This window comes from Castanea sativa, chromosome 1 (genome assembly GCF_040712315.1).
Source record: "Castanea sativa cultivar Marrone di Chiusa Pesio chromosome 1, ASM4071231v1".
Classification (NCBI taxonomy): Eukaryota; Viridiplantae; Streptophyta; class Magnoliopsida; order Fagales; family Fagaceae; genus Castanea; species Castanea sativa.
Window position 1 is genome coordinate 50918357 of NC_134013.1, and position 25188 is coordinate 50943544.

General features: G+C 34.6%; 1 protein-coding gene and 2 pseudogenes across 2 annotated transcripts; 2 read left to right on the forward strand and 1 right to left on the reverse strand.

Annotated features, from left to right (window-relative positions):
• The first annotated feature begins 1074 nt into the window (after nt 1–1074).
• Nucleotides 1075–8928, forward strand: LOC142613266 (uncharacterized). Of its 2 annotated transcripts, none has more exons than XR_012840262.1 (8): nt 1075–2296; nt 3096–3180; nt 4468–4564; nt 4833–4981; nt 5079–5135; nt 7945–7982; nt 8086–8167; nt 8625–8928. XR_012840262.1 is itself a non-coding variant. In XM_075785537.1 (8 exons), the coding sequence occupies exons 1-8, from the start codon at nt 1187–1189 to the stop codon at nt 8712–8714; spliced, it is 1623 nt and encodes a 540-aa protein (XP_075641652.1). In that variant the 5' UTR covers nt 1079–1186; the 3' UTR covers nt 8715–8928. The 2 variants fall into 2 exon arrangements, 1 of the variants encoding a protein (XP_075641652.1); XM_075785537.1 differs by having other exon boundaries at nt 1079–2296; nt 4918–4981.
• Nucleotides 8929–10731: 1803 nt separating this feature from the next.
• On the forward strand, nt 10732–13688 carry LOC142629117 (protein FAR1-RELATED SEQUENCE 5-like; annotated as a pseudogene).
• A 579-nt stretch (nt 13689–14267) lies between these two features.
• On the reverse strand, nt 14268–18671 carry LOC142621611 (basic transcription factor 3-like; annotated as a pseudogene).
• Between the last annotated feature and the right edge of the window lie 6517 nt (nt 18672–25188).

Here is a 25188-nt window from a genome sequence, read left to right on the forward strand (position 1 = left end):
AATATCTTATGAGCCAAATAGCCCTAGGTTAAGACTAAACTAAAATAAATATCTATTTTTATTACGGTATAGCCTATACTTATTATTTAATTGTTCACGTTCACCTTTACAAACCAACCTTGAACATTGATGTGAGCATCAAATTAATCCTCTTAAAATTGTATTAAACAATTATCCCAATGGACATGGCTTGTGACAAATAAACATTTTTTTAGTATTTTTTTTTTTGGTTAAAGACTAATGAACTTAATCACACATGGTTTTATGGCATTATTAATCATTTTAATTATAAAATTATACCAATAGTGTGTGCACATCATATAATTAAAAATTTTAGGCTTTAATGGAAAATATTAATAAAATATTCTGATTTGTCATGACCTAAAATTTAGCTAGTTAATTGTTTAAATTAAAAGTTCAAGACCAAATTAACACTCATGTCAAAAGTTCAAGTGGGGTAAAAAAATGGACAAAATTTTAGCTTCAAACTTGGTTGCAGCTAAAAACTATAGCCCTATTCAATATTTTTTTTATTTAATGTAAATTTTGAAAAATTCATTATTAGATTACATTTTTTTTTATTCTTGATATTCGCAAAATTTTCAAAAAATAAAAAATTAGTATTTATGTTTTCAGTAAAATGTTTAAATTTTAAATTTTTGTAATTTAAAATTATGTATAAAAGATAAGTTTTAATAAATAATATTTAATTAAAATAAAATTTAACATATATGAGCGGTTAAAATTTTAAAATATATAAGTTAATGTCTTTTTAGGGGAAAATTAAAAAGAATTTTTAACATATTTTTTTCACTTCTTTCAAAAAAAAAAAAAAAAAAAGTTGAGTAACACATTATTCCTTATAAAATAATCCGATAATTAAAATTAGGGAAAAAAAAAAAACATAACTCAGAACCATGCCTCCAAAGTGGAAACGCAGAACGACATAACGCAGCTGTAGAAGTAGAAAATCCCCAGTTCAAATCCACTATTGGACCGTGCAGTGTGGACACTAAAATCGTGATATCAAATACCTTTTTTAACTTAAAAAAAAAAAAACCGTGAACTGAAGTAAGGATTTCCCAGAAGTAAGTAAACTTCTCCTCGTCCTCGAAGTGGAAAATAGCTACTATAGCTAGTGGTAAATCGCAGAGCAGCCCGGAGAAACCGAAAAAAAAAAAAAAAAATGTCAACGAAACGCAGACGAGATTATTACGACGAAGACGACGACGAGAACAACGAAAACGACGCCGTATTTGCCAACGGCGGCAAGAGCCAGAAAGTAGAAGTGGATCTCTCTCTCTTGGAGGCCTTAGAGAAATCCCAATCCCAAAACAAGAGCGCAGTCGAAGTGGTCGACCTCAAAACCCTAAAGAAACTCGTCCTCTCCTTCGAGCGAAAGCTCAAGGACAACATCGAAGCTCGCCTCAAATACCCTAACCAACCCGACCGATTCGCCGACTCCGAAATCGACCTCCACGACGACCTCCACAAGCTCAGCATCCTCGCCGGAGCTCCCGAGCTGTATCCGGATCTCGTCAATCTCAATGCGATTCCTTCCATTTTGAACCTTCTTGCTCATGATAACACCGATATCGCGGTCGATGTGGTTCAGTTGCTTCAGGATCTGACGGATCCTGATGTGTTTGAGGACGATGACGAGAGTGACGAGCCGGCTAGGGTTTTGGTCGACGCGCTGGTGGAGAACAATGTGCTCGAGCTGCTTGTTCAGAATCTGCAGCGGTTGAACGATTCGGATCCCGATGAGATGGCTGCGGTGTATAGCACGCTCACGACGGTGGAGAATCTGGTGGAGGTGAAGCCTGCGGTGGCGGAGATGGTGTGCGAGAGGACGAAGTTGTTGAAGTGGTTGCTAGGGAAGATAAAGGTGAGGGAGTTTGATAGTAACAAGCAGTACGCGTCGGAGATTCTGGCGATTTTGTTGCAGAATAGTGCGGCGAATCAGAGGAGAGTAGGGCAGATGAACGGCGTGGATGTGGTGCTTCAGGCCGTGGCGATGTACAAGTCGAAGGATCCGAAGAGTTTGGATGAGGAGGAAATGGTGGAGAACTTGTTTGATTGTTTGTGTTGCCTGTTGATGCCGCTGGAGAACAAGGAGAGGTTTGTGAAGGCCGAAGGTGTGGAGTTGATGATCATTATTATGAAGCAAAAGAAGTCGGCTTATAGCTCGGCTATTCGGGCACTTGATTTCGCTATGACCAAGTATCCTCCGGCTTGTGAGCGTTTCGTTGATGTGTTGGGATTGAAGACTGCCTTTGCTGCATTTATGGGTAAGGTAAGAGTCACTCACTCACTCACTCACATTTTCGTAGTTTGGAATATAATTTGAGCATTTGTGAGTTGTAATTACATCTCTGAAGTTTGATATGTAGGGAGGCTTTTGTATATATCTTTTTTTTTTTTGATAAGTAGGAGGCTTTTGTATATATCTAGTGTATCACATTTCAATAAATTCAAAAACTTAGGATTCCAGCATAGTGGTATCGGTTTAGATATGGGCATTTGATTTGTAATCACATTTTTGAAATGAAGGTACTTGGTTTAGTATAGAAAAACAGAAGTTTATGAGAGTGCAAGTTTGTTCTGTGGGAAGGCTTTTGTTTTTTGGGTTGATTTTTGTTAAATCTCGTCAGGGAGTTGTAACTCAAATGATATGTCCTTCTATAATAATGGGATGGGTGGTAAAGTTGTGGGTTCAAGACCCAGTAGTGCGTGTATAACTTACCAATTGAATGGCAATTTATTGGATTTCCAGGCAGGTTGTTTTCTGTTAGAACTAAACTACTGTTTTGCTGGTTGTTGTGTTGGTTCTTTGTTTGATTGTATCTGTATGTCAGAAGTAAATACTACTGGGGTTCTTATACATGGGATTTTTCCTGGCTGTAATATATTAGAAAGAGACGTGAAACATTGGGATTCTTCAGGGAATTTTTTTTTTCCATGTAATGTAGTAGATCTGGAATCTGTACCATTTTTACTTTGTTTGTTTATGCTTTCTTGTTTTTTACCTGTGATTTAGTACTCGCATTTTCATTACATCATAACACTGACATGTTGTATCTTCTATTGTTTAGATTCCTGTGAATAAGAAAAACAAGAAAGAGCGCTACCAAGAGGAGTTAGAAGAGCGCATCGTGTCACTTATTGCATCATTATTTGGTAAGTAGGAAGTGAAGTTGTATCTTCCCCCCCCCATAATTAAGGAGTGGAGGGTAAAGACATGGATTTGATTCTGTCTGGCTCTGAGTTGTATACATCTATGAAGAAAAAGAAATTTGATGTGCTAAATTTATTTATTTATTTAATAAGTAACATAACTTTACCAATGAAAAAGGTAGTCCAAGTACACAGGGTATACTATGGGTACATCACAATCAAGATCTCAAGCTACAATTATCAAATAGATCTAAAAGAGAAGTAAAAGAAAATGATCTCAAAGCTAGAGTTCAATCAAACTAAGATTGAAAGAAAAACAACTTAAGATCGAGAATAGACCATTCACATCCCTCAAAACTTCTAGCATTCCTTTCCTGCCATCAAAGACACCTCATTAAAAATGTGGCACTACTTTCCAAATGTCTATGTTCTGATGGTGGACCAACTGACCCTGCCAAGAAGCTAGCATATCCAGACTCCTCCGTGGCCTAACCCATTGAACGCCAAACAGACCAAGTACCATAGTCCACAACTCATTAGCTATAGGGAAATGAAGAAGTAAATTGTCTACAAACTCCCCATTACATTTACGCATATAACTCCAATCTAAAACAATAGTGCCTTTCTTTTGTAAATTATCAATTATCAGAATTTTCCCGGTCCCCAAAGCAGTAGTCTGAAAAGAAGGCAACTCTAAGAGGTGCCTTCAATCTCCAAATAATTTTCAAAGGAAAAGGCATGGCATTAGTAAACATTAAGGAATCATAGTACCCTCCAACTTCAAAACCCCAACCCTTCACTGGCTTACAACAAAGTGTATATGCTAATTTTATATAACTTAGTCAATGTAAGCGGCTACTATAAGAGTCTCTGCTTATATATCTCATCACATATGTATATTAAATGAACTTAGGTTTCAGGGTATGTAACTTCCTGTGCATAAAATAAATTTGGTGTTTTTAGGATCATTGGTTTTGTGAGTGTCATTATATCCTAGTTTTTTATTCTGTTTGTCTTGTCTCCTTTGGTTTCTGGATTTCGTTAATTTGTGGTGTTGAGATCTTAATTGATTAGAGTTTCTCTTGTACACATGATTTCATGGGTTGCACTGATTTTTGGATTCTTGTTCTTGGATTTGCAGTTTTTTTATGGGCTCTGCATAAGCTCACTGTACTGAAACATATGCATATATACGATCCTACCATTCATATGCATCTTCTTACAAGCCAATAGCATTATTTTGAATAAATGACAAATGTCCTCTGACCTTTCTCTATATTTCAATTCCAGGTGGAATTTTGAGGGGTTCTAGAAGGGAAAGATTGTTGAGTAAGTTTGTTGAAAATGAATGTGAAAAAATAGACCGGCTTATGGAGCTTTATATGAGGTGGGTTGCTTCATTTGTTTGTCTATTTCTTCAACTATTGAATAATTTTCTGTTAGTTTTAAAAACCTCTTTGGAATGGCATAATTCTCGTCATGTAACCCATTATAGGTTCCATTTGTTTCAATGTGAAATGTTTTCTGTCGAAAAATGTTTTCAGCTGAAAACATTATAATGAGAAAGATTAATGAACCTGAAGCTTAAATTAAAAGTTCATTGAATTGATTGAAACTTACCCCAACTTCTAATTGAGAAAATGTATCTACCCCAGAAAAAATAATGAAGAAAAATAATATCGGGAGGAGTGAGCATTTAAAGGCTTATATTCTCATTTGAAGAATCGTGAATTTTCACAGATATTCTGATAGAGTCAAAACAGAGACTGAACGGCTAAATCATCTTGAACTCGATGACTTGGAGGTTATTTACTCTCTTTTTGTTTCTCATTTCTATATACCACTTTGAAACAAATTCATTTTAAAAACAATTTGAGATCTATTTTTCTTACTTTTTGCAGATGGATGAAGAGGAGAAGTACAACCGGAAGCTCGAATCCGGGCTTTACACTCTTCAGGTTAGAGTTTTATTGTGATGACCTGTCTGTTTTTGCTATTATTTTTTTTTTGGACAGATTCAGCTAAGCATTAGGTGCACATTATTATTATTATTATTATTATTAAAAAAAGAAAAGAAGAAGAAGAAGAAGATATCTTTTAAACCTACTGGTAAAATAATTCAGATTTCCTGGGCTTGTTCTGTGACTATTTTTTTTATTTTTTTTTTGTGGTATACCTCAACCACTACCAGAGAACTGAGGAGAAAACATAGGGCACACTTTGTTCAAATAATAATATTACAGGCAATTAATTCAAATATCTGAATTAGGTTCCTTTCGTCCAAATGAAAAATCTGAGACCTTTTTCTATGACAAAATTGCAATTATGTTGGGTGAAGAATACGGGATATTTCAATCATTAAATCTATGTTGTGAATCCCATGGATGAGCTGTCAAGATATTGAGAAAAGGCAGTTTAGCCTGATTTAGAATTTCCAAGATGAATTGGATGTCTTTGTTAGAATTATGTAGTTAAATGATTAAATTTACCATTTCCTAATAGCTTAAACTTAAGCTTTTGGGAGAATCAGTAATTAACATGGTATCAGACCAGGAAGTCCTAAGTTTGATTCTTTTTTCCTCCACTCTACCTCTCATTTAAAATCCCATGTGTTGTTGGGTCTCACTTACTAAAAGTTAGTTTGAGACCATACGTGAGGGGGACTGTTAGAATTATGTGATTAAATGATTAAATCTTTCATCTCCTAATAGCTTAAGGGTATGTTTGGTTGGGGTGAAAACATGATGGAAAAAAGGGAGAGAAAAATAGAGTGAAAAATATAATTTTCTCTTGTTTGGTTCAGGAGAAAAAACAAGAGAGACAGAAAATGAGGTGAAAAATAATCTCTCCGGGCCCACATAATTCTGTCCTCCCAATTTGGGTGGCAAACTAAGGAGAAAAGATGATGTGAGTAATAAATTACACAAATATTCTCACCTTTATTGCACTCACCTACTCCTCTCACTTTCCCACTACACCTGTGACCTGATTAACCTTTTGCCTCTTCATCCTTATCTCTTTCTTAGCATCTTCACAGCACAACAACGTGTCCGCCCACGTGAATAAATTTTTTTTTTTTTGAAAATATCTTCCCACGTAACAACGGTCATATAGATAAAATGGTCATATAAATAAAGTTTTTTTAAAAAAAATATCTTCCCAGTTAACATAACAATGGTCATGTGGATAAAGTTTTTTTTTTTTTTTTTTTTTTTGAAAATGTCTTCTCAATTAACGCATAATCAATTTTTGTTGCCCATAAATTTTAAATTATATATAAAATAAAGTAATAAAAATGTATATGTATGTGTTAATTTTTATATTATTTAATGAGTGTAAATATATCTTTTTCTTATATATTATATAACGAGGACATAATGGTCAATTTATATAAACTACATTTTCCATCCTCCCATTTTTCTCTCCAACCAAACAAAAAAGTTTCCACCCTCCCACTTTTCCACCCCTCCAACCAAATACACACGAGGAAAAACCAAATCTTTTCTATTCTCCCACTTTTTCATCCTCCCACTTTTCCACTCCTCCAACCAAACGGACCCTCAGCTTTAGGGAGAATTGGTAATTTACAATCCCCGGCATATTACTTAACTGTTAACTCATAATCTCATATAAATATTATTCCGACAAATTAGATAGGCTACATGAATTCCTTTTCTTAATGCAGCTGATCCAGGAAAGTAATGGAGGTTATATGTGATAAAAGAGAAGTTTCAGAGCCTAGCGCTGGTTATGTTTATAATTGTAGATTTGTAAAACCAGAAAAAAGATGGTGCAAAATTGGAGGGCCCTGGACCTTTCTGTGTTGCTGTTCTGATGCTACAAGGCAGCATTTTGATCTATTAGAGTTTCCAATCTTATCAAGTTGTCACCTGGATCACACTTAGTAGGCTTCTGATAAAGCTAATAGTCTCATAGTAGGGTTGATTCTGTAATATGATAGACCCAGAATAATTGTGTTAATTCTCTATGTCGAGTAAAGTAATTGGGAATAACTGGTTCATTCTGGCTTTTGAAGAGCTCTTGTAGTTCTGGGAGCCTGTACGAGATCTCTTGGTCAAAAGTGTTTGGTAAAATTAAGTAGAAGAGAAGCAGTTTAGAAAATTATACTTTTGAGCTGAAATGGATCTAAAGGACCAGCTACTTTAGGTTTGCATGTGAAAATAGTAAAATTGCTTGCCCTTGCATTATGGGAAGGGAATTAATCTTTGGCTGAAAGGAATTGTAACAAGTAGTAGATTGTTATTCTCCTTTGTTTAATGGCAGTCTCTACTTTTATGTGAAATGCTGCTTTACCAATTCAGAAGGGTGGTATTTGAAACACATGGAAATAAGTTGGCTGGTTAAACAATCTTGATGGAGTATCCTCAACACTATTGGATTTGGAGTATATAATCTCAAATATAAACAAAGCAAAAAATTGACAGTTGGGCTTACCACCAACCTCTTGTTGTGAAAGTAGAACCTGTCACCTTTATGTTGCAGGAACTCTGGGGGTTTACCCATAATAGTTGCTGGGAAGGGAACTTTTTAATTTTAAAAATTATAGAATGAAACCTAACTCTCTTAATGTAAATTTAATCCTATGTCTGCATAAAGTTTGTGCCTTCAAAGAAACACTATTGCTCATGAAATGCTTTAGGTAATTTTTCTCTTCTTTGACCTAGGAGAGTTGGATTTGTATTACTTATTGCTTTCAATTTTTCCATTGTATTGTTGGGTTTAACCTCTTTACCTGTGATCCTGCAGCTGATTGCCGTAATTCTGGGTCATATTTGGTGCTCTGAGTAAGCTTTTGCATTTGAATTTTTAGATATGTTTATGTAGAGCTTTATTGTAGCCTTTTTGGTTCTGGTCTGCATTTCATAACTTGAGTTTATTTATGTGCAGGCATCCCCATATGAGAGCAAGAATTGAACTACTACTCAAGCAGCAAAAGCTTACTAACAAGGACGTTAAGGATATACTTCAGGTATATGTTTTCAGGCTGTTTATACTCCCAACTGTGTCATAAAGCATTTAATCTTGATTAAGTGACATTTTTCACATAATTTGTTTTGTTGTTTCTAGTATGCTTTTTATATACTTTGAAACAGTCATGTTTATAAATTTAATTGAGGAATTTTGGAGTTGTGCACGCATAAAAGTCCACATTTCCTTAAGACCAGTTCAGACCAAGATTTCTGAATGCATCTGTGCAGTCTCATCATTCATATCCTCATCCTTGCCATGGCACTAGAAAATTGGTATACGGAAATGTCATAAACTTTGTTTTTATGGGTGCTGGTTGAAACTTTAATGGATGTGAAACTTTTGAAATTATGTTAATACATGCCAAAATTTGGTCCCTGGGTTCTCTGGGCCTTTCCATAACAATTACTCAATCATGTTCAGTATTTACGACCTTTGCATCCTTTTGTGGATCACAGGAATATCATGACAATATTGGTGATCTGGATGGACCAGAAGAGAAGGAGCGAGCACAGGCAAAGATTCAAAAGTTCATTTCAGCCTTTTGATTTCTTTAGGCCATAGAAACTTTTGTAAACTGGGGTACTTCAAGTTGGGGGGTTACAAGGGACCTGTTTATTTCATTGTAAAACGTCTCCCCTCTTAAAATCAAGGTTCTTTATAGGCTACCCTTCATTGGATCTACCCATGAAGTGCCTCGTAAAATAGGGAAAAGAACAATTTTTTGGTTAAGCATATATTTTTAGTTGGTTGAGGCAAAAATCGTGGACCTTGTATATGACTCTTGAAATGTCAGTGATAGGATAAAACTTAAAAGGCACCGCACATTCAATGGAAATGAAATTTTAGTTGAATTGTAGAATGCAGGCAGCGAAAGAAATGGTCTCAAGGTTGATATAAAGTATTATATTGGGTCAAACTTGGGTTATCTCTTTCAGGTGTTACTTAAACAGTTATATCAAGATCTAACCATGGTTGTCAAAATCGCAATCTGGATCGTAAAATTGCACGATTTTAAGATCTCATCTCACCAAAAAGTTTAAAATCGTAGTAAGGTCACATAAATGGTAGGATCGTATGTAGGATCATATGAGATTTTGCCAATTCTACCATTACGCCTGATTTTTTTTTTTTTTTTTATTATTTTTAAGTGGGAACTATTTGGGTAAGATAATCCACCTAAACCCACAAGTCCATCAAGTTATCAGAAGCCTAATAATGAATTGAAGTCCCAAATTTACTCCTATGTTAATATAAAATCTCAAAAAAACCTATAGTACTTAAGTTTAACGTTTTGGATGTTAATACTAGGAAGGATATTGATGATGAAATGGGATATGACAATGACACTGATTAGATTAAAACCATAGAATGAGAATTTTGTTTTAGATTTCATATTTGTAATTAGTTAGTTTACCTTAGATTGAGAATTCTCTTTTGGATTACATATTGTAAATTTGTAGTTTGCTAGTTTTTATATGCTAACTAGCTTAACTTATTTTGGATTTGGAACTTAGAATTTGGAAGACATTTTCTATATGTGTAGATAATATTTTGGTACTTAGTTGCTAATTAAACATTTACTAAACTTTTAGATATATTATATCAAAAGTTAAATATATTTTGTTTCGTTAGAATGACATAAGAACGATGTAGTGCGTGCAAATTACATTTTATGGTGCAATTTTTTTTTAATGAATGGATTCATATTTTAAGTGATTATATAATATACAAAGTCACTATCAATATGTTTTTTGCTTAAAATATGAAAATAGGTAGGATCTTACGATCCACAATCCGATTCTACGATCCACGATCCTACCTACCTCTCACGATCCTACGTAAAATCCCGATTTTGATAACCTTGGATCTAACACCCCTTAAGCTCAAAAAAATAAAAAATAAAAAGATCTAACATTCCTTAGGTTATACAAAACAGGTAAGATCGCTCCTAAGGCATTGCTAATTTTCTACATGGGTGAAATAATTCTGTTTTGAAGCTTGTTTTGTTTTTCATTTTTTATATAACAGAATTCTTTGAAGTTGGTCAGAGTGGAAATCTCATAAGGTTGTTTGTCTTCTGTTGTGAAATCAAATTTGTATATTTTACCTAGTAGGGAAGTGCAATTGTATAATGTATAATGTTTGGAAGTTCAAATTTTACCTAAATTATTTCAATTCTTAAAATTTTTATGTTGTAAATTGATGACAATTATCAATGGTTAATATCATAATGATCTAGTTATAGAAAGTTGAAACATAATATTTTGTATAATTCTCGTGTTTTATCATGATAGTTATGATTAGATGATGTATATAATTCAAGAGTTTGAATTTAGTAAAGATGGGGTGTAAAATTCATATTTTATAACATCCAATAAGAGATTGTTACATAAACTTTTAACTTAAAACTCAATGAGATTAAATTCAATAAAGATGAGGTGTAAACCAAAGGGATTACACCAGCCAATAAAGAATGTTACATTAGACTTTTACTTAAACTTATCGTACCGTGAATGCAACCTAAAGAATCTAATAACATCTTTAAAAAAATATTTTAAAAAAAAAACTCCTATTTCACGTTGTCAAACCATATGTGAAAAAGAGTCCTTAAGATCTCATCTACCCTCTCAACTCCTCCATTTTCCGTCACAAATCTTGCCAAACCTTTGTTTGCCGCCGCATTACCTCACCGGACCTCTCTTTGCCGCCAAATTACCTCGCTGAGTTTCTATCCTCTGCCACATCAATTCGCCAGAGTCGCTGTTGAAACCTTGCAACCTTAATACGTGACTTCAAGGTTTGTTTACTAGGTGATTTGCTCTTTTTCTCAATATTGATGGGTTTTGCTATTTTTTGATTGATTTGGTTTGGGTTTTGCTATATTTTGATATCTTGATGGTATGGGTATTGCTATTTTGAAATATTGATAGATATGGGTTTTGCACAGTAACATAGAATTTTGTTTTTTTGTTGCTTTTTGGTTGCTGTTAACATAGAAACGAACCTGAATTTTAGTTGCTGTTAACATTGAATCTTTTTTTTTTTTTTTTTAATTTTATTCTCTTTTTTGTTATTTGTCTCTTTAACGTTGAAAGTATCTGATGCAGTAACAAATGCATTAACAGCAATTAAGTGTCCAGCAGCATCAGTATGAAGTTCCAATTTGTAATTGAATAGGTTAATGATGTAATTCAACTAGTATCAGTTTGTACCAAGAAATAAGATTCAGTTACAGCCATGTAAAATAACAAATGAATCAGGAACAATTAAGTGTCTAGTAGCATTAATCAGTTCGTAAGGGACCAAGTCAGTTTTGATATGTACAATGAATAAGGGTGCCTCCTATATGGTTTATTGTTTTCCATTTGTGTCTCTTGTGTTTTTGAGTTTTATCCATTAATTGTTAGAGCAAGTGTTCTATAGTATATCAGGTAAATTACTTTACTTTTTTCTTTGATAAATTTATTATGAGCCTAAAAGTTTCCAATTAGATTTTGGTTTTGTAATAAAACTGGTTTCCGAAATTGGGGAAGTTTATTATGTTTTAGATTTTGGTTTTGTAATTGAATAAATCTTGAATGTCTCTTCAACTGTTCTTATGGATTTTTCTTCTCTTTTGTTTTTTCTAGGTTTTATTGAAAATAAATATTTACTTGAATTACAAATATGAGTGCAAACAATGAAGAACCAAAAATAATCTCTCTTTGTGATGATTTGGTAGAAGACGAACCGGAAATAGTAGAAGATCAAAACAATTTAAGTTTGCCTAAGAATGATTTGAATCAATCTTTTGCATCTAAATGGCTTTTGGAACCATGTGTTGATATGGTATTCGATGACTCAAAAGATGCTTATGCATGTTATAATGCATATGCAAGGCAAAAAGGTTTGAGCATTGGAAATCATAAACGGTTATTCAAAGAAGATAAATCATTGGTTGGAGGGGAATATGTTTGTTGGAGGGAAGGGTTTCTTCATAAAAGTTGTGAAGATAAAGAAAGAAAAGGTCCACAACATGCAAAACTAGAGTGGGATGCAAAACAATCATTAGTTTGAAGAAAAAAGAAGAAACATGGATTGCTAGTAAGTTTTTGGACAATCATAATAATGAACTTCTTCTTACTCTTAAGAGTACAAGTTTTGTTTCGTAGACATAGAGTGATGTAATGTGGCCAAAAAAATCTGATAGAAACACTCAATGAGTCAGGTGTACCTGCAAGAAAGATAATGTCAATGTTGAGTTAAGAATCTGGTGGTGACTATAATGTTGGTTGTGTTGCGGTTGATGTTCAAAATTATTCTGGTAATAAAAGAAGAAAATTACTTCAAGATGGAGATACACAAAGAATGTATAGCCATTTTACTGAGTGTCAATTAAAAAATCCAATTTTTTTATATGCAATTCAAGTTGATGAACATGGGCGCATGGGAAATTGTTTTTGGGCAGATGCTGGGTCAATAACTGCATACAAATATTTTGGAGATGTCATCGTTTTTTACGCTACTTAAAAAATTGCTATGGGATGCCTTTTGTTCCTTTTACTGGGGTTAACCACCATCACCAATCTGTCATGTTTAGATGTGCTTTGTTGGTGAATGAAATAGAAGAGTCTTATACATGGTTGTTGAAGACTTGGCTTTGGCAATGCTTGGACGTGCTCCTTCTACAATTATCACAGATGATGACAAGGCTATGGTTAAGGCAGTTGTAGAGATATTACCAAATACAACTCATAGATTATGTATGTGGCATATTTTACAGAAAGTTCTAGAAAAATTGGCTCATATCTATAATAAATATCCACTTTTTCAAGGAGAATTTTACCATTGCATTCATGATACAATCGCTATTGAAGAATTTGAGTTAGAATGGAGTGAGCATTTAGAGAAATATGGGTTGAGGGATAATGATTGGCTAAAAAATCATTATATGCAGCGTGACAAATGGATTCCAGCTTATTTACATTGGAGCTTTTGTGCTAGAATGTCTACAACTCAAAGGAGTGAAAGCATGAATAAATTCTTTAAAAGTTATATTCGTTCAAGTACAATGATAAGTGACTTTGTGCTTCAATGTGAGAAATCCTTAAATGTGCATTACCTAAAAAAGAAATAGCAAAATGTAAAGACAAAAAACTTCAATGCCAATTTTGAAACATGTTACAAGATGGAAGGAGAGGCGGCGAAAGTTTATACAAAAAGATGTTTATGAAATTCCATGAAGAGTTACTTTGTAGACAAAAATTCAAGACATCCAAATATCGCGAAGGAGCAAAGAAAATATATAAAGTGGTATCTCATGGGAAAAAAATCCAATTTATGAAGTGTTACTTGAAATTTCTAAGAAAATAAGCTATCTAAACATGCCATATGTTTGAATTTGTTGGAATTCTTTGTAGCCACATCTTTACCCTTTTTGTGAAAAAGTCTCTTGTGGACTTTCTTCCCCCACATTATATGTTATAAAGATGGACAAGAATCATGTATACATGACATATCTGGTGATGTCATCCAGATAGAGCCACAAATTTCTTATACTTTGATGAGAAATAGTTTAATACTTCATTTTTTGATGAGAAGTAGTTTAATACTTCATTTTTTTGGAAGTTGCAGAGTTATGGTCAAAGTCAGTGAAGAAATATGACCATCTTGACTTAGCTCTACAGAATGTTCATGCAGAGCTTCTAGCCATGCCCTATGTATGTTCTATCTAAGAGGAATGTCCTTATTGGCTGATGTGGCATGTCCTTATTAACTGGTGTAAACCAAAGGGTATACACCTCATCCTTATTAAATTTAATCTCAAACTTAATACATTCCACCACACTAAATAACATCTCAAACTCTGTTAAGTTAGATTTGCATGAGTATTAAAATTGATTGAGTATAGTTGTGTCTATTCTTTAATATGTTATATGATTATATGGCATATTAGTATGAAAGAGTGTTAAACTTGAGTTTATACTACATCCTTATAGAATTCAATCAATGTATATCCAAAAGTCAAAGATAAAAAAGAACAAGAATTGTTAGTTAACCTAGTTCGTATCTTACAATGTAAATAAAAATCGTGTAATAACACACCCTAAAGATAGTAGTTGTAGTAAATCATTGGTCTATGCCATTACGATCAAGCAATTAATTTTGATAATCCAAATCCCTTTTAACAATAAAATAAAAAAAAAGCGTGCCAAAGCGTGCTTTGTGCTTCAAAAAGCTCCAAAAAAGTGTGCTTAAACTGTGCTTCATTAAATGAGCTTTTTTTGGCCTAACAAAGCATTGAGAGCTTGGGGCTTTGAGCTTTGAGCTTATGCGTGCCTCAGGCGCACTTTTAACAACATTGAATAGGTCTCATACAAGCTACAATTCTTTCACTGGATTCAAAAACACGTCAGGAAAAGGGACTATCACAAGAGCTAAAGGCCATAAGGGGAAAGAAAAGCCCTGCAAAGCATTAAACTTGATATTGGAAACCATTCATACAACCAGTCTAAGAAGCATGAGTATGTCCATCTTCTGCAGCAGTTTCAAAGGTTTCACCAGCAACAAGCTCCGGGACTTCATCATCGTCTTCTTCTTGCGTTGCTTGTGTACCAGCAGGTGGTTGCTGCTTCTGAAACTGTTCTGCAAGCTTCCTTAGGTTGTCCAAGTTATCTGGCCCTAAAAATTGAAACCATATATGTCAGTGCAAGTTAGTTAACTGGATTGAGATAACAAAACACAACAAATTCATTTCCATAAAGCCCATAGAATTAGTTACTGTCAAGACCACTAGAAAAAAGTAATTTCCAGCTAAATAAGGTCCTGCAGCCATATAATCTAATAAAATTAATATAACTCCTTGGGTTAAAATAGCCTCATCTCCATAATAAATCTATCAAAGATCAGCACTGGAATATTTATTTTATATTACTCATACTTAAGCTGTTAATACTCTTCATTTGAATCACATAAGCATGTATTATGACATTTCCCATTTAGTGCTCCAACATGAATATGATATAGTTTTGTGTTCACATTGTTTGACATAAGCATAGGTGGAGCTACTGAGGTCAACAAAGCACGAAGAGTGTGCTTGCAATCAATGACACTCAAAATAATATTTAAACTGCTTTGCACGATAATAACAGCCCACAAGTAGGCTATGAATCCTTCAGGCAGAATTGTTTGGGACCTTCTCAAGCCAAGATTGGTGGGGGGGGGGGGGGGGGAGTGCAACACTTTACACACATGAACTTTCCAGGGGTCATTTTCTTGGCTCATAAAAACATTGTATGTTAAGATAATTCACAATCAAAGGTATATATAAAATATTTCACCCAAGGAAAATAGCAAATCAATAATTAGGCCAACCAGATGTATATTTCATTTCCTGGACCGAATTTAATCAAGGCTATAATTCTACATAATAAACCTTCTGAACTCAAGCTAGCAGCATTTGGCCTTATGAGCATATATACATAAATCTTGCATAAAAAGGTCAAATCCAGATTTGAGTAGTTTTTTTCTGAAGCCAGGATTAAAACCTGACTCAAACCCACATGAAAGCCACTGCACACATTTAAACAAATCCTCCAGCAAGTTCTTGTAGGATTTTGAAATGAAAACCATAAAATCTCGTTGTTTAAAAATCAAGTCTCAAAAGCTGAAGATTTTATCATTTGGATTCACCATCTTTGATTTTTTTTAATTCAGTAAGAAGATTATGAAATTGGATCTTGGGGATTTTGACTTCACTGGAAATGGATAACAGACAATAAAGTTCCTGCCCTGGCTTTTCATACTTTTCTCTGTTGCAATTGTTCCTTCTTGTAGTAGATGTCAATGCCCTGATTTCTTATTTTTCTCTATTGCAACTAGCATCTAATTACCAGATTATCATGTCAAAACTTCCACCACAGGCAATGGGTGCATGCGTAGCTTACTAATCCAAAAAGAATGGAAAAATTGGATTGACTAGTCTATATACAAACCAATTAGATATTCAAGGCACATTTGAGAAATATTTAACATCAGTTAACTAGTAAGACAAAAAGCCTCAGGTTAGCAAGCCAAAGAAGCAATTTGTTTGTACTGGGGTCTCAAAATACAGGTAGTGACAAATAATAATATGGAACTATTAGAACAAAAATATTATGATTTAAATGAAAGGAAAATAAACATAACAGCATCATACCTAGTTGGTTGATGATCCCCGGGAGAATATCTTGCAATTCTGAAACACAAGTTCAAGTCTTAGTTCTTTTCCACTGAAAATTATTAAAGAAGTAGATGTGCAGCAGAGAAAAATCAGTGGCAAAAGTGCAATGCCCCTTTAAAATATCTGATTTAAGGCTTATTATATGACATGAATGAAAATCTGGGAATGCAAAGCATAAAGTTAGAAGGCCCACAGCAATATTACAACATTTAAATGGGCCACCTACTATTTCAGCAACTCATGTAGACCACATCTTGAAAGACATAAAGATACGGAAAAAGCCACCAAAAAAAAAACTGCGGACAAGCATTCTAGCAAATATAAATGGTAGAAGAAGAGAATGAAAAAATACTTTTTGTTTGAGGAGAACCGCTAGCAACATTTAAATGGGCCACTTACAACATTTAAATCGGCCACCTACTATTTCAGCAACTCATGTAGACCACATCTTGAAAGACATAAAGATACAGAAAAAGCCACCAAAAAATACTGCAGACAAGCATTCTACCAAATATAAATGGTAGAAGAAGAGAATAAGAAATACTTTTTGTTTGAGGAGAACCGCTAACAACCCAAGTGTTGGCAGCAATGGAAGCTTGAACTGGGATATAAGATAATCAAAATTATTAGTCATTGGTTGCCAAATAGGAAATCAATTACAAAAACATTGGTGGGATAAAAAGCTTAGGCTACACAATCCTAAAGCCATATTTAGATTAGGAGGTTAACCTTTGGGATTAATAAACTGGATGACCGCATCATCCTTGAAAATGTTAACTTCTTCAATAGCTGGGATAGCGTTCACCCCAATCCTCTTCAAGGTACTCTGAAGCCTTTTGTCATCAGTGGTCGTGGCTCTGTGAATAGCCTTCTTTTTTCTAAGTACAAAAGCACACAAAACAGCAGCACATCAAACTTAACTAAACTTTGACACATTAAACAAAAGTAACAAACAAATACACTATGTAGCTTTTGTGAATAAAAGAACAACATGATTAATCTTTCTAACATCAAATTTTGAATCAGAAGAATGAAGCTTGGAGAATCTCTTCTGAATGTTTATCAAGTTAAATTCTAGTGGTTTACAATCTAAAACAATTATAGAATAATTTTCATTCCAGAAAAAGTTAATGTTTATCATATATAATCATCATATCCCACATTTGTGCCAATGAGCTCTGACGCAAATAACAGCATAACAAATAGCTGGTATTGAATCAAATAAAAAGGAAAGAATAAATATTTGTTTTTATAAAATGAGCAACTCTTTCTAGTGAGAAAGAAACCTTTTTTTAGTTGATTAAGCTACAAAATGAAAGTATACATATTCTATTAAACGAGAAAGAATGTCAAAACCTTCTCATGCTTCCTTTTCCACCAGTACGAACGGCACCAGCCATTTTCATGAGCCTCTCCCTGTCCATCTGAGCAGGAAAAAACACTGAATCAATGAAAACCCTCTTTCATATAGGTTGCGTTTAAATACCCGAATTTAGAATCGGATTTGGATTTGAATTTTAAAGCGAAGGATTAGAAATGCCTTAATTTCAAACCTATCAACATAGAAGCATGTATAATGGATTTATAAATTTTATGGGTTTAGAAGATATTTAAAATTCTAGGATTTAAGTTTTAAAACCCTTGACGGATTTTTCAAATCCAAATCTTCGATCCTTTTTAAACTATCCAAACAAGGTATTTGGATTCCAATCTCCCAAATCCAAATCCATGTTCCCAGTCCAACAAAATTGTGAATGAAAGTAAATGGAGGATAAGGGTTTTCAAATAAATGAAGCTTCTTTTCAACCCAATAAATTAAAGAAAAAAAAATTTTAACCAAAACCCTAGCACTTTCTAGATTCTGTACCCTGTTAGCCTGCTGAGAAATTTTCAAAGAGCCATTCTTTTTCTTATATTGCTGGAAAAGAAAAACATTGAAGAAAAAGAAGGGAAAAAAAAAAAGAGTAATAGCAATATGGGCTAAAATTTCTGTATAAAATGAAACCACTTAACACGGTGAAGAGACAAAACAAAGAAATGTTAATAAAAGAATCAAACTAAGACAGCAATCCTAATACAGAAACAACGTTAAAAAGGAAAAAGAAAAAGTACCTTTGCTTTGGTAATAAAATACGAAAGGTGGGATATGAAACGAGTAGCAGCAGAACCTGGCGGCAGTACAGAGGCAAGAGAAAGAGAGCTCTATCGGCTTGACAGACGAAGATTTAGATACGGGATAGATATGCCCTCCTCTACATGAATGCCCAATTCCTTTTTTACCCTTCCTCTCTCCAATAAACATTGGCACCCTAATTCATTTTTGGCCAAAATGCCATTACTCCATATATTTTGGAATTACCTACGATTTGGTAATACTCAATTTTTGGTACTTATTATTTTTAACTTATAGTTAATTTGATTCTTATATTTTTGTAGTAATCAAATTGGTCATTTTTATTTTTAACTTGCTATCAAGTTGGACCATGTTATTTTTTAATTTACATTCATTTTCGGCCCAAATCTAGGTTTGTTTTAGTTGCTAAGTTGATATTTGTACTTCTCAGAGTTGGAGATTAGTAAATTTGATTTGTTGTGTTTGGTTGCCAAGAAAAGCTATGATTTGTTGGTATGGACCAAACTGACAGCAAGTTAAAAATAATAGGGACCAAAATTGAATTTTCACCTACATTTTTGTAGGCTATGAGCATGCTTTTGCTTGTGATTGAGTAGCATAACTTTGATAAATTGTATACACTTAGTCTCTTGAGAATGACACGTGCTTGATTGGACATGTTGTGAAAATGACTTTGCCTTTGCTTGGGCAAGTTAGTAGATGTGTTGCTTGGTCATCATTCCGTTGTGGACAAGTTTTGGCTAAGCATGTGTCTTGCTGTCTATGCGCCATTTTTTTAGCACTTTATTGACGAGCATATTTGGTTTTACAGATAGCAACTCATATATATTGAAACTTGGCTCTGTGGGCGCAACGCATAGTTGCTTAAGGAGTACGCCTTGGGCGAGTGGATTGGGGCGGAGAAAACACAAGAAGTCGCCACCTAATTTTATGGTCCTAGAAACCATGAATATAGCACCCTTACGTGGAAGGACTAGTCTTACTACCAGGGTATGAGTTCGGAGTTTAGGTACGATCTTGGGAATGTGTTAGGCACCCAAAATCGTCCGACCTGTGGGTCGACTTCCACTCATTGTGTCCTACATCACAATCCTATTAAAGGCACATTCAACATTGCATCTAAACATGCGCACACACTAGCATACATCTAAACATACAACATGGAATTTCATCCCAAGACATAACATTCATCTATCATGCTCATCAACCAACCCTAGCATACATCTATCACATCACATCATAAGCCCTAGCATGTCCTCATCATTCATCTCATGTTATCTCATCCAAGTTAGTAAACAAATCATGGCAAATCATGTTATCATATAAATATAGTATCCAAACAACAAATAAACATGTTCATCACCCAAAAATGCATATCCATGTGAATGCATGACTCACCTCACTTACCTTACTGCATCACAGCACCTATGGCATCAATGCATGATTATGTAGATGCATGTTCATAGCATTAAAGCAAGAAACACAAGAGAAAACCCTAATCTAATCATGTTAAGGACAAGCAAACAAATAAAGAATGGAACAAGAACTCAAAAGCATAAGAAAGGAAGAAATCAGAGGCATATCATGTGAAATAAACAAAGGAACAGAATGCGGAAAAACTTGAATTAGGGTTTTTGGGCACGAGTATGCGTGCGCATACATAGACCTGCGTACACAGGCCAGTTGTATGTGTACACATACTTCGAGTCTGTGTACACATGCAGTAGCATGCGCATGCAAACACGCCCTAAACCCTAACCCAGGAACACAAAAACATAATAGAATCTAAAACAAAAAATCTAGCAACCTAAACATGCTCAAACTTATAAAGCAATGGAAACCTAGGCTAAACAAACATGTTATAACATAAAAGAAGCAAAGAAAAGAAATTAAAAAAAAAAAAGGCATAAATGAAGAAAAAAGGTTAGAACATATACCTAAAAAAAAGCTTTTTAGCTTGATTTTGACCGTTCCCCTCAGTCAAATCTATTCACACTCAAACAAAAATGATTAGTAAACTTCAAAACTCAAGGAACAAGACCAAAAAATGTCTCAATCACAATAAAATTGACTTGAGGATATTTTGTGAAAAACTTCCTCTTTGATTCACTATATCTAGTGGATCTTAGATTTTCCCTTAGGATTTTTTGTGTCTTTTGAAAATATGTCATGTATGGCTTTATATAGTGAGAAAATAGGGGTTTGGAACGGCTCCCAAACGATGTTGGCTTCGTTCCAAAACTCAACATTAATGTAGAAAACTTGTCTTTCATAGGTTTCTGAAACCTAACTGCAAGTTCGTGCCTGCATACGCATGCATCAAACCTGCGTACGCAGGTTCTGGCCTACGTACACATGCCTAGGGTTTTCTTGGCCTTTTATTTTCCAAAAACATATTTATTTGCTCATAAAAAGTTATATTTTCCATTTTAACACCTCTCAAGTCAATTTGTAATTTGATTGGGCCCTAAACTAACCATAGGCTTTAGAATTTCAATATCATTGGGGAACGAGGGCTCGAGTCATAAGGGGTACAAAATGCAGTGTGTACAGACTCGCCGCTTGATAGTCGACTTATACTCGACATGTGTTAGGTCACTACATTGTTAATTTCGAGAACATATATGAGTTGTGTTTTCATGCATTGCAGGTCATGGTGCACTTTTTTGTCATTATTTCTTAGGGGCTGATTGTGTTCTCACAAACAGCAGCTTAAATAAAGCTTGTCTTGCTATAATCTTTTGAATAGATCACGTTCATGCATACAGTGAGTCAAAGAATGCATAGATTTGCTATTTTCTTAAGGAGAAGTTTTATCCTCGTGTATAGTGAGTTACCATATGGCAATGAGGTAAGGGTTTGTTGGCTTCTTTGCCACTTTGCAAGGTTTATGCATTGGCATTCCCATCTTTTTAAGGGCTGGCTATGTCCTCACATGTAGTGGATTACCATGCTTAAATCATAAGATATTGTATTGGTTTCCCTACCACTTTGTAAGGCTTCCATTAAAAAGGTGTTGGCTTTCCCTACCTTATTGAAGGCATTACACCCTCGCAAGTAGGGTATTGCCATGTATGAATAATATGTCGTCTCATCGGCTTCCTAAAAAGCAAAAAGTTGTAGCAAACTCACTTTAGTTGGCAATGAAGCTTCCGTAAAATCAATATTTTTAAAGCCCTTTGGTAAGTTTAAGTCTAGGAAGCATGGGTGCGGATTCGGGTTAAGGTGCAGGTGCAGTGCAGTGACTCGGCAATTTTTGAAAAAATAGGGTGCGGGTGTGGTGAAATACATTTATTAATAAATTATTAAAAATATTTTTATTTATATGTTCTACATATTGTTAAGCATATTTTTTCATATAATGGTAAACATATACCAATTTAAGAGTAATAGTAGATAATAAAGTGACCGTTGAATACATAAGTACATAACCATTCCATGAAGTGAGCTTGGGTCAATGAGCTTGAGGAGAGATGGGATTGAGTCGTAGGTTTGAGAGCATGGGTTAGAGAGAGAGAGAGAGAAAGAGAGGGGGGAGGGGGAGATAGAAAGAACACTCAGAGCAGAGAGAGTGAGATGCATTTTAGGGTTTTTTTTCCCTTTTAAATAGAGTGAAACGATGCCTTTTGTCGTGTTTAAAAAAAAATTTTAACACGTGTTTCAGCCTGAATCGAAAATCGAAAAAAAAAGAGACTCGTGATAGATGCGCATGTAGCATCCATGCGAGTCCGATGCGGGTGCACCACCCCTGGAGGCGCACCTATGCTTCCTAGGTTTAAGTTGGTTTTATTGTTTCAACTGCCTTCAAGATTGATTCTCCAATATTTTTATGTCATAACCCAACGACACCATTTCACCCCACTTACCAAGAGTCAAAACTAGACAAATTATCAATTTTATCCTTAGAATTTGACTAAGAATAAAGACTTTAGACTCTGCTCCTACACATGCATTAAGGTTACACTTTTGTACAACGTTTTTCATTCTTACACCACTTAGCAATCTATTGAGTGTTGTTTTTGTAAAATTTTAAGATTATGAAGGACCAAATTATTATCACTTAGGCTCTGACTAGGTCTAGTAATACATCATCTTACCTTGCTCTCTCTATGTTGCCTAGTAAGTCTTCCTTTTAGCTTCTTAACTTTGCCTGTTGCAATTACATGACACCATATTTGTCTCTTTTTTTTTATTATTTAATTTCAATTTTGCGAACCACCTACTATTCACACAATCAATGGCTCCACTATGTCTATTCTTAGTATAGGCACCATCTTTACTTCAAATCTTTCGATTCCTGAGGTGTTACATGTGCCAAATCTCTTATAAAATTTTGCAAACCACTTACTATTCACACAGTCGATGGCTCCACTATGTATATTCTTAGTATAGGCACCATCTCTACTTCAAATCTTTTGATTCCCGAGGTGTTATGTGGTGCTCAAACTCGGGTGTGATGCTTTCAGGGACAAACGACTTGGGCTCCCAATTTACTTATTGGTGGGTTTCCTTGCACTTCTACTAATTGTTGCCTCAAACGCTCCCTTGACAGCCCAACCCCCTTTACCTTCGTGGTTCTAAGCCCAGTTCTCACCTACCCTCTAGTTCTTCTCCTCACTTTCTTTCAACTTGCCCTCACCCTTTCCTTGTGTCTCTTTGATCTCCTTTTAGAACTCCTTCACTATTCGTCCTCCCTTCTCTTTTATAGTCTCTTCTTAGTAAGGGTTAAAATTATTATCATTTCCCACGCAATCCCACTTCTGCTTAGAATCTCAAGGAAAAATCACTCATTCTGAGGATTCTCTTGAAGCTTGTTCCAGATGTTAAATAGCATTCAGAAATGAACTTCCCAAAGGCACTAACAATACTTTGAGATTGACCTAAATTTGACCGTCCCCTCATCAACCTCCCTCTGGCTTGTTAGTCGATATTAGGCCTAACCTAGCCCAGACACAATAGGTTTCCCCCAAACGTCAATCTTTAGACCCTTGCACACTTGTCATTGGGCTAGGCCTATCCATACAGTATTGAGCCAGTTTCTGTTTCCTGGGATAGCTTTTATTACCCGAGCTAGCCTTAGGCTTTGGTTACATAGGCTGTTCCCGGTCACCTAGGCCCAAGCTCCTACATGTTACATGTTCCTAATCTCTTATACAACTTAGTTTTGTGGGCAATAAACTAAACTTGGTTATCAAATCACCTTTTATTTCTCTAGTTATGTTGTGCAAGATCTAGGGACATGGCAAGAGCTTAGGACTAGCCATAGAATTGGACACATGTTCAAATTTCTAGTCTCCGACTTCTTTTTGTTGGTATTTCTACTTCTACCTCATATTCTCCAACCTCATTAGTGCTTTGGCATTCTCGATTCAAGTATTCCCAAAGGCACTAACAGTATGTGGAGATTGACCTGAATTTGACCGTCCCCTCACCAGCCTCCCCCTGGCTTATTAGTCGATATTGGGCCTAACCTGGCCCAGACACAATAGGTTCCCCCAAACGTCAATCTTTAGACCCTTGCACATTTGTCATTGGGTTGGGCCTATCCCTACAGTATTGAGCCAGTTTTCTTTTCCTGGGATAGCTTTTGATACCCGAGCCAGCCTTAGGTTTTGGTTACATAGGCCATTCCCGGTCACCTGGGCCCAAGCCCCTACATGTTACATATGCCCAATCTCTTATACAACTTAGTTTTGTGGGCAATAAACTAAATTTGGTTATCATATCACCTTTTATTTCTCTAGTTATGTTATGCAAGATCTAGGGACATGGCAAGAGCTTAGGAATGGCCATAGAATTGGACACATGTTCAAATTTCTAGTCTCCAACTTCTTTTTGTTGGTATTTCTACTTTTACTTTATATTCTCCAACCTCACTAGTGCTTTGGCATTCTCGATTCAAGTATACACCCTGCTCTTAGCATGATTTTGAAAGCTGGATTTTTCAAAGAATTGAATAAGGGAGAGGTCAAAGTTTTTCAAGTGGGACCAAGGTCAAACTGAGGTTGAACCATGGTAACGTTATAATTAATTTAATAATTATATTAGCTATCTTCTTGGGAGGGATAACTGTCACTCCGCATTTAATACTCTGACCAACTATCACTCCTTCGTTAAGTGAAGTTGATAGCCCTCATATAAGTAATGCTAAGGGCATGTTTGGTAGACTATAACGGTAATTACATAAGAATAGAATAAATATTACAAGGAAAAAAAATGAAGTAATGTAATACATATTATTATTCATTTGTTTGGTGACAACACAATAATAGAACTTTGAAGACAATAAAATGAAAGCATTTTAAATCAAACTTAAGATTATTTTAGGAAACATCATACTCATATAATTATATTTCCTAAAAAATAATATTTTTTAAATTTGAAAAAGAGATTAGTTATTTTTTATGATTTTTTATTTTCATAATTGTTATGTGCAAATGGAAAGGTTGTTTATTTAGAAATATATTAATTTTATAAATTAATACACCTATTAAGGAATAGTTATTACAATCCTTTTTGAGATGAATAGTTATTCCTCATTTTAAGGAATGACTATTCATAAGGAATGACTATTCCATGTAATATAAACATAACCAAATTGCTGAATAGTTAAACCATAGGAATAACTATTATATTACAATGTCTATTACAACTAATCAAATGTACTCTAAGGACATCGAATTTG

What these genes read in the sequence shown, in the direction of transcription:
- LOC142613266 (XM_075785537.1), top strand. Translation starts at nt 1,187, where the DNA reads ATGTCAACGAAACGCAGACGAGATTATTACGACGAAGACGACGACGAG. An exon ending in CTTATGGAGCTTTATATGAG is followed by an intron (nt 4,565 to 4,917) that starts GTGGGTTGCTTC and finishes GAATTTTCACAG; the next exon opens with ATATTCTGATAGAGTCAAAA. An exon ending in GGTCATATTTGGTGCTCTGA is followed by an intron (nt 7,983 to 8,085) that starts GTAAGCTTTTGC and finishes ATTTATGTGCAG; the next exon opens with GCATCCCCATATGAGAGCAA.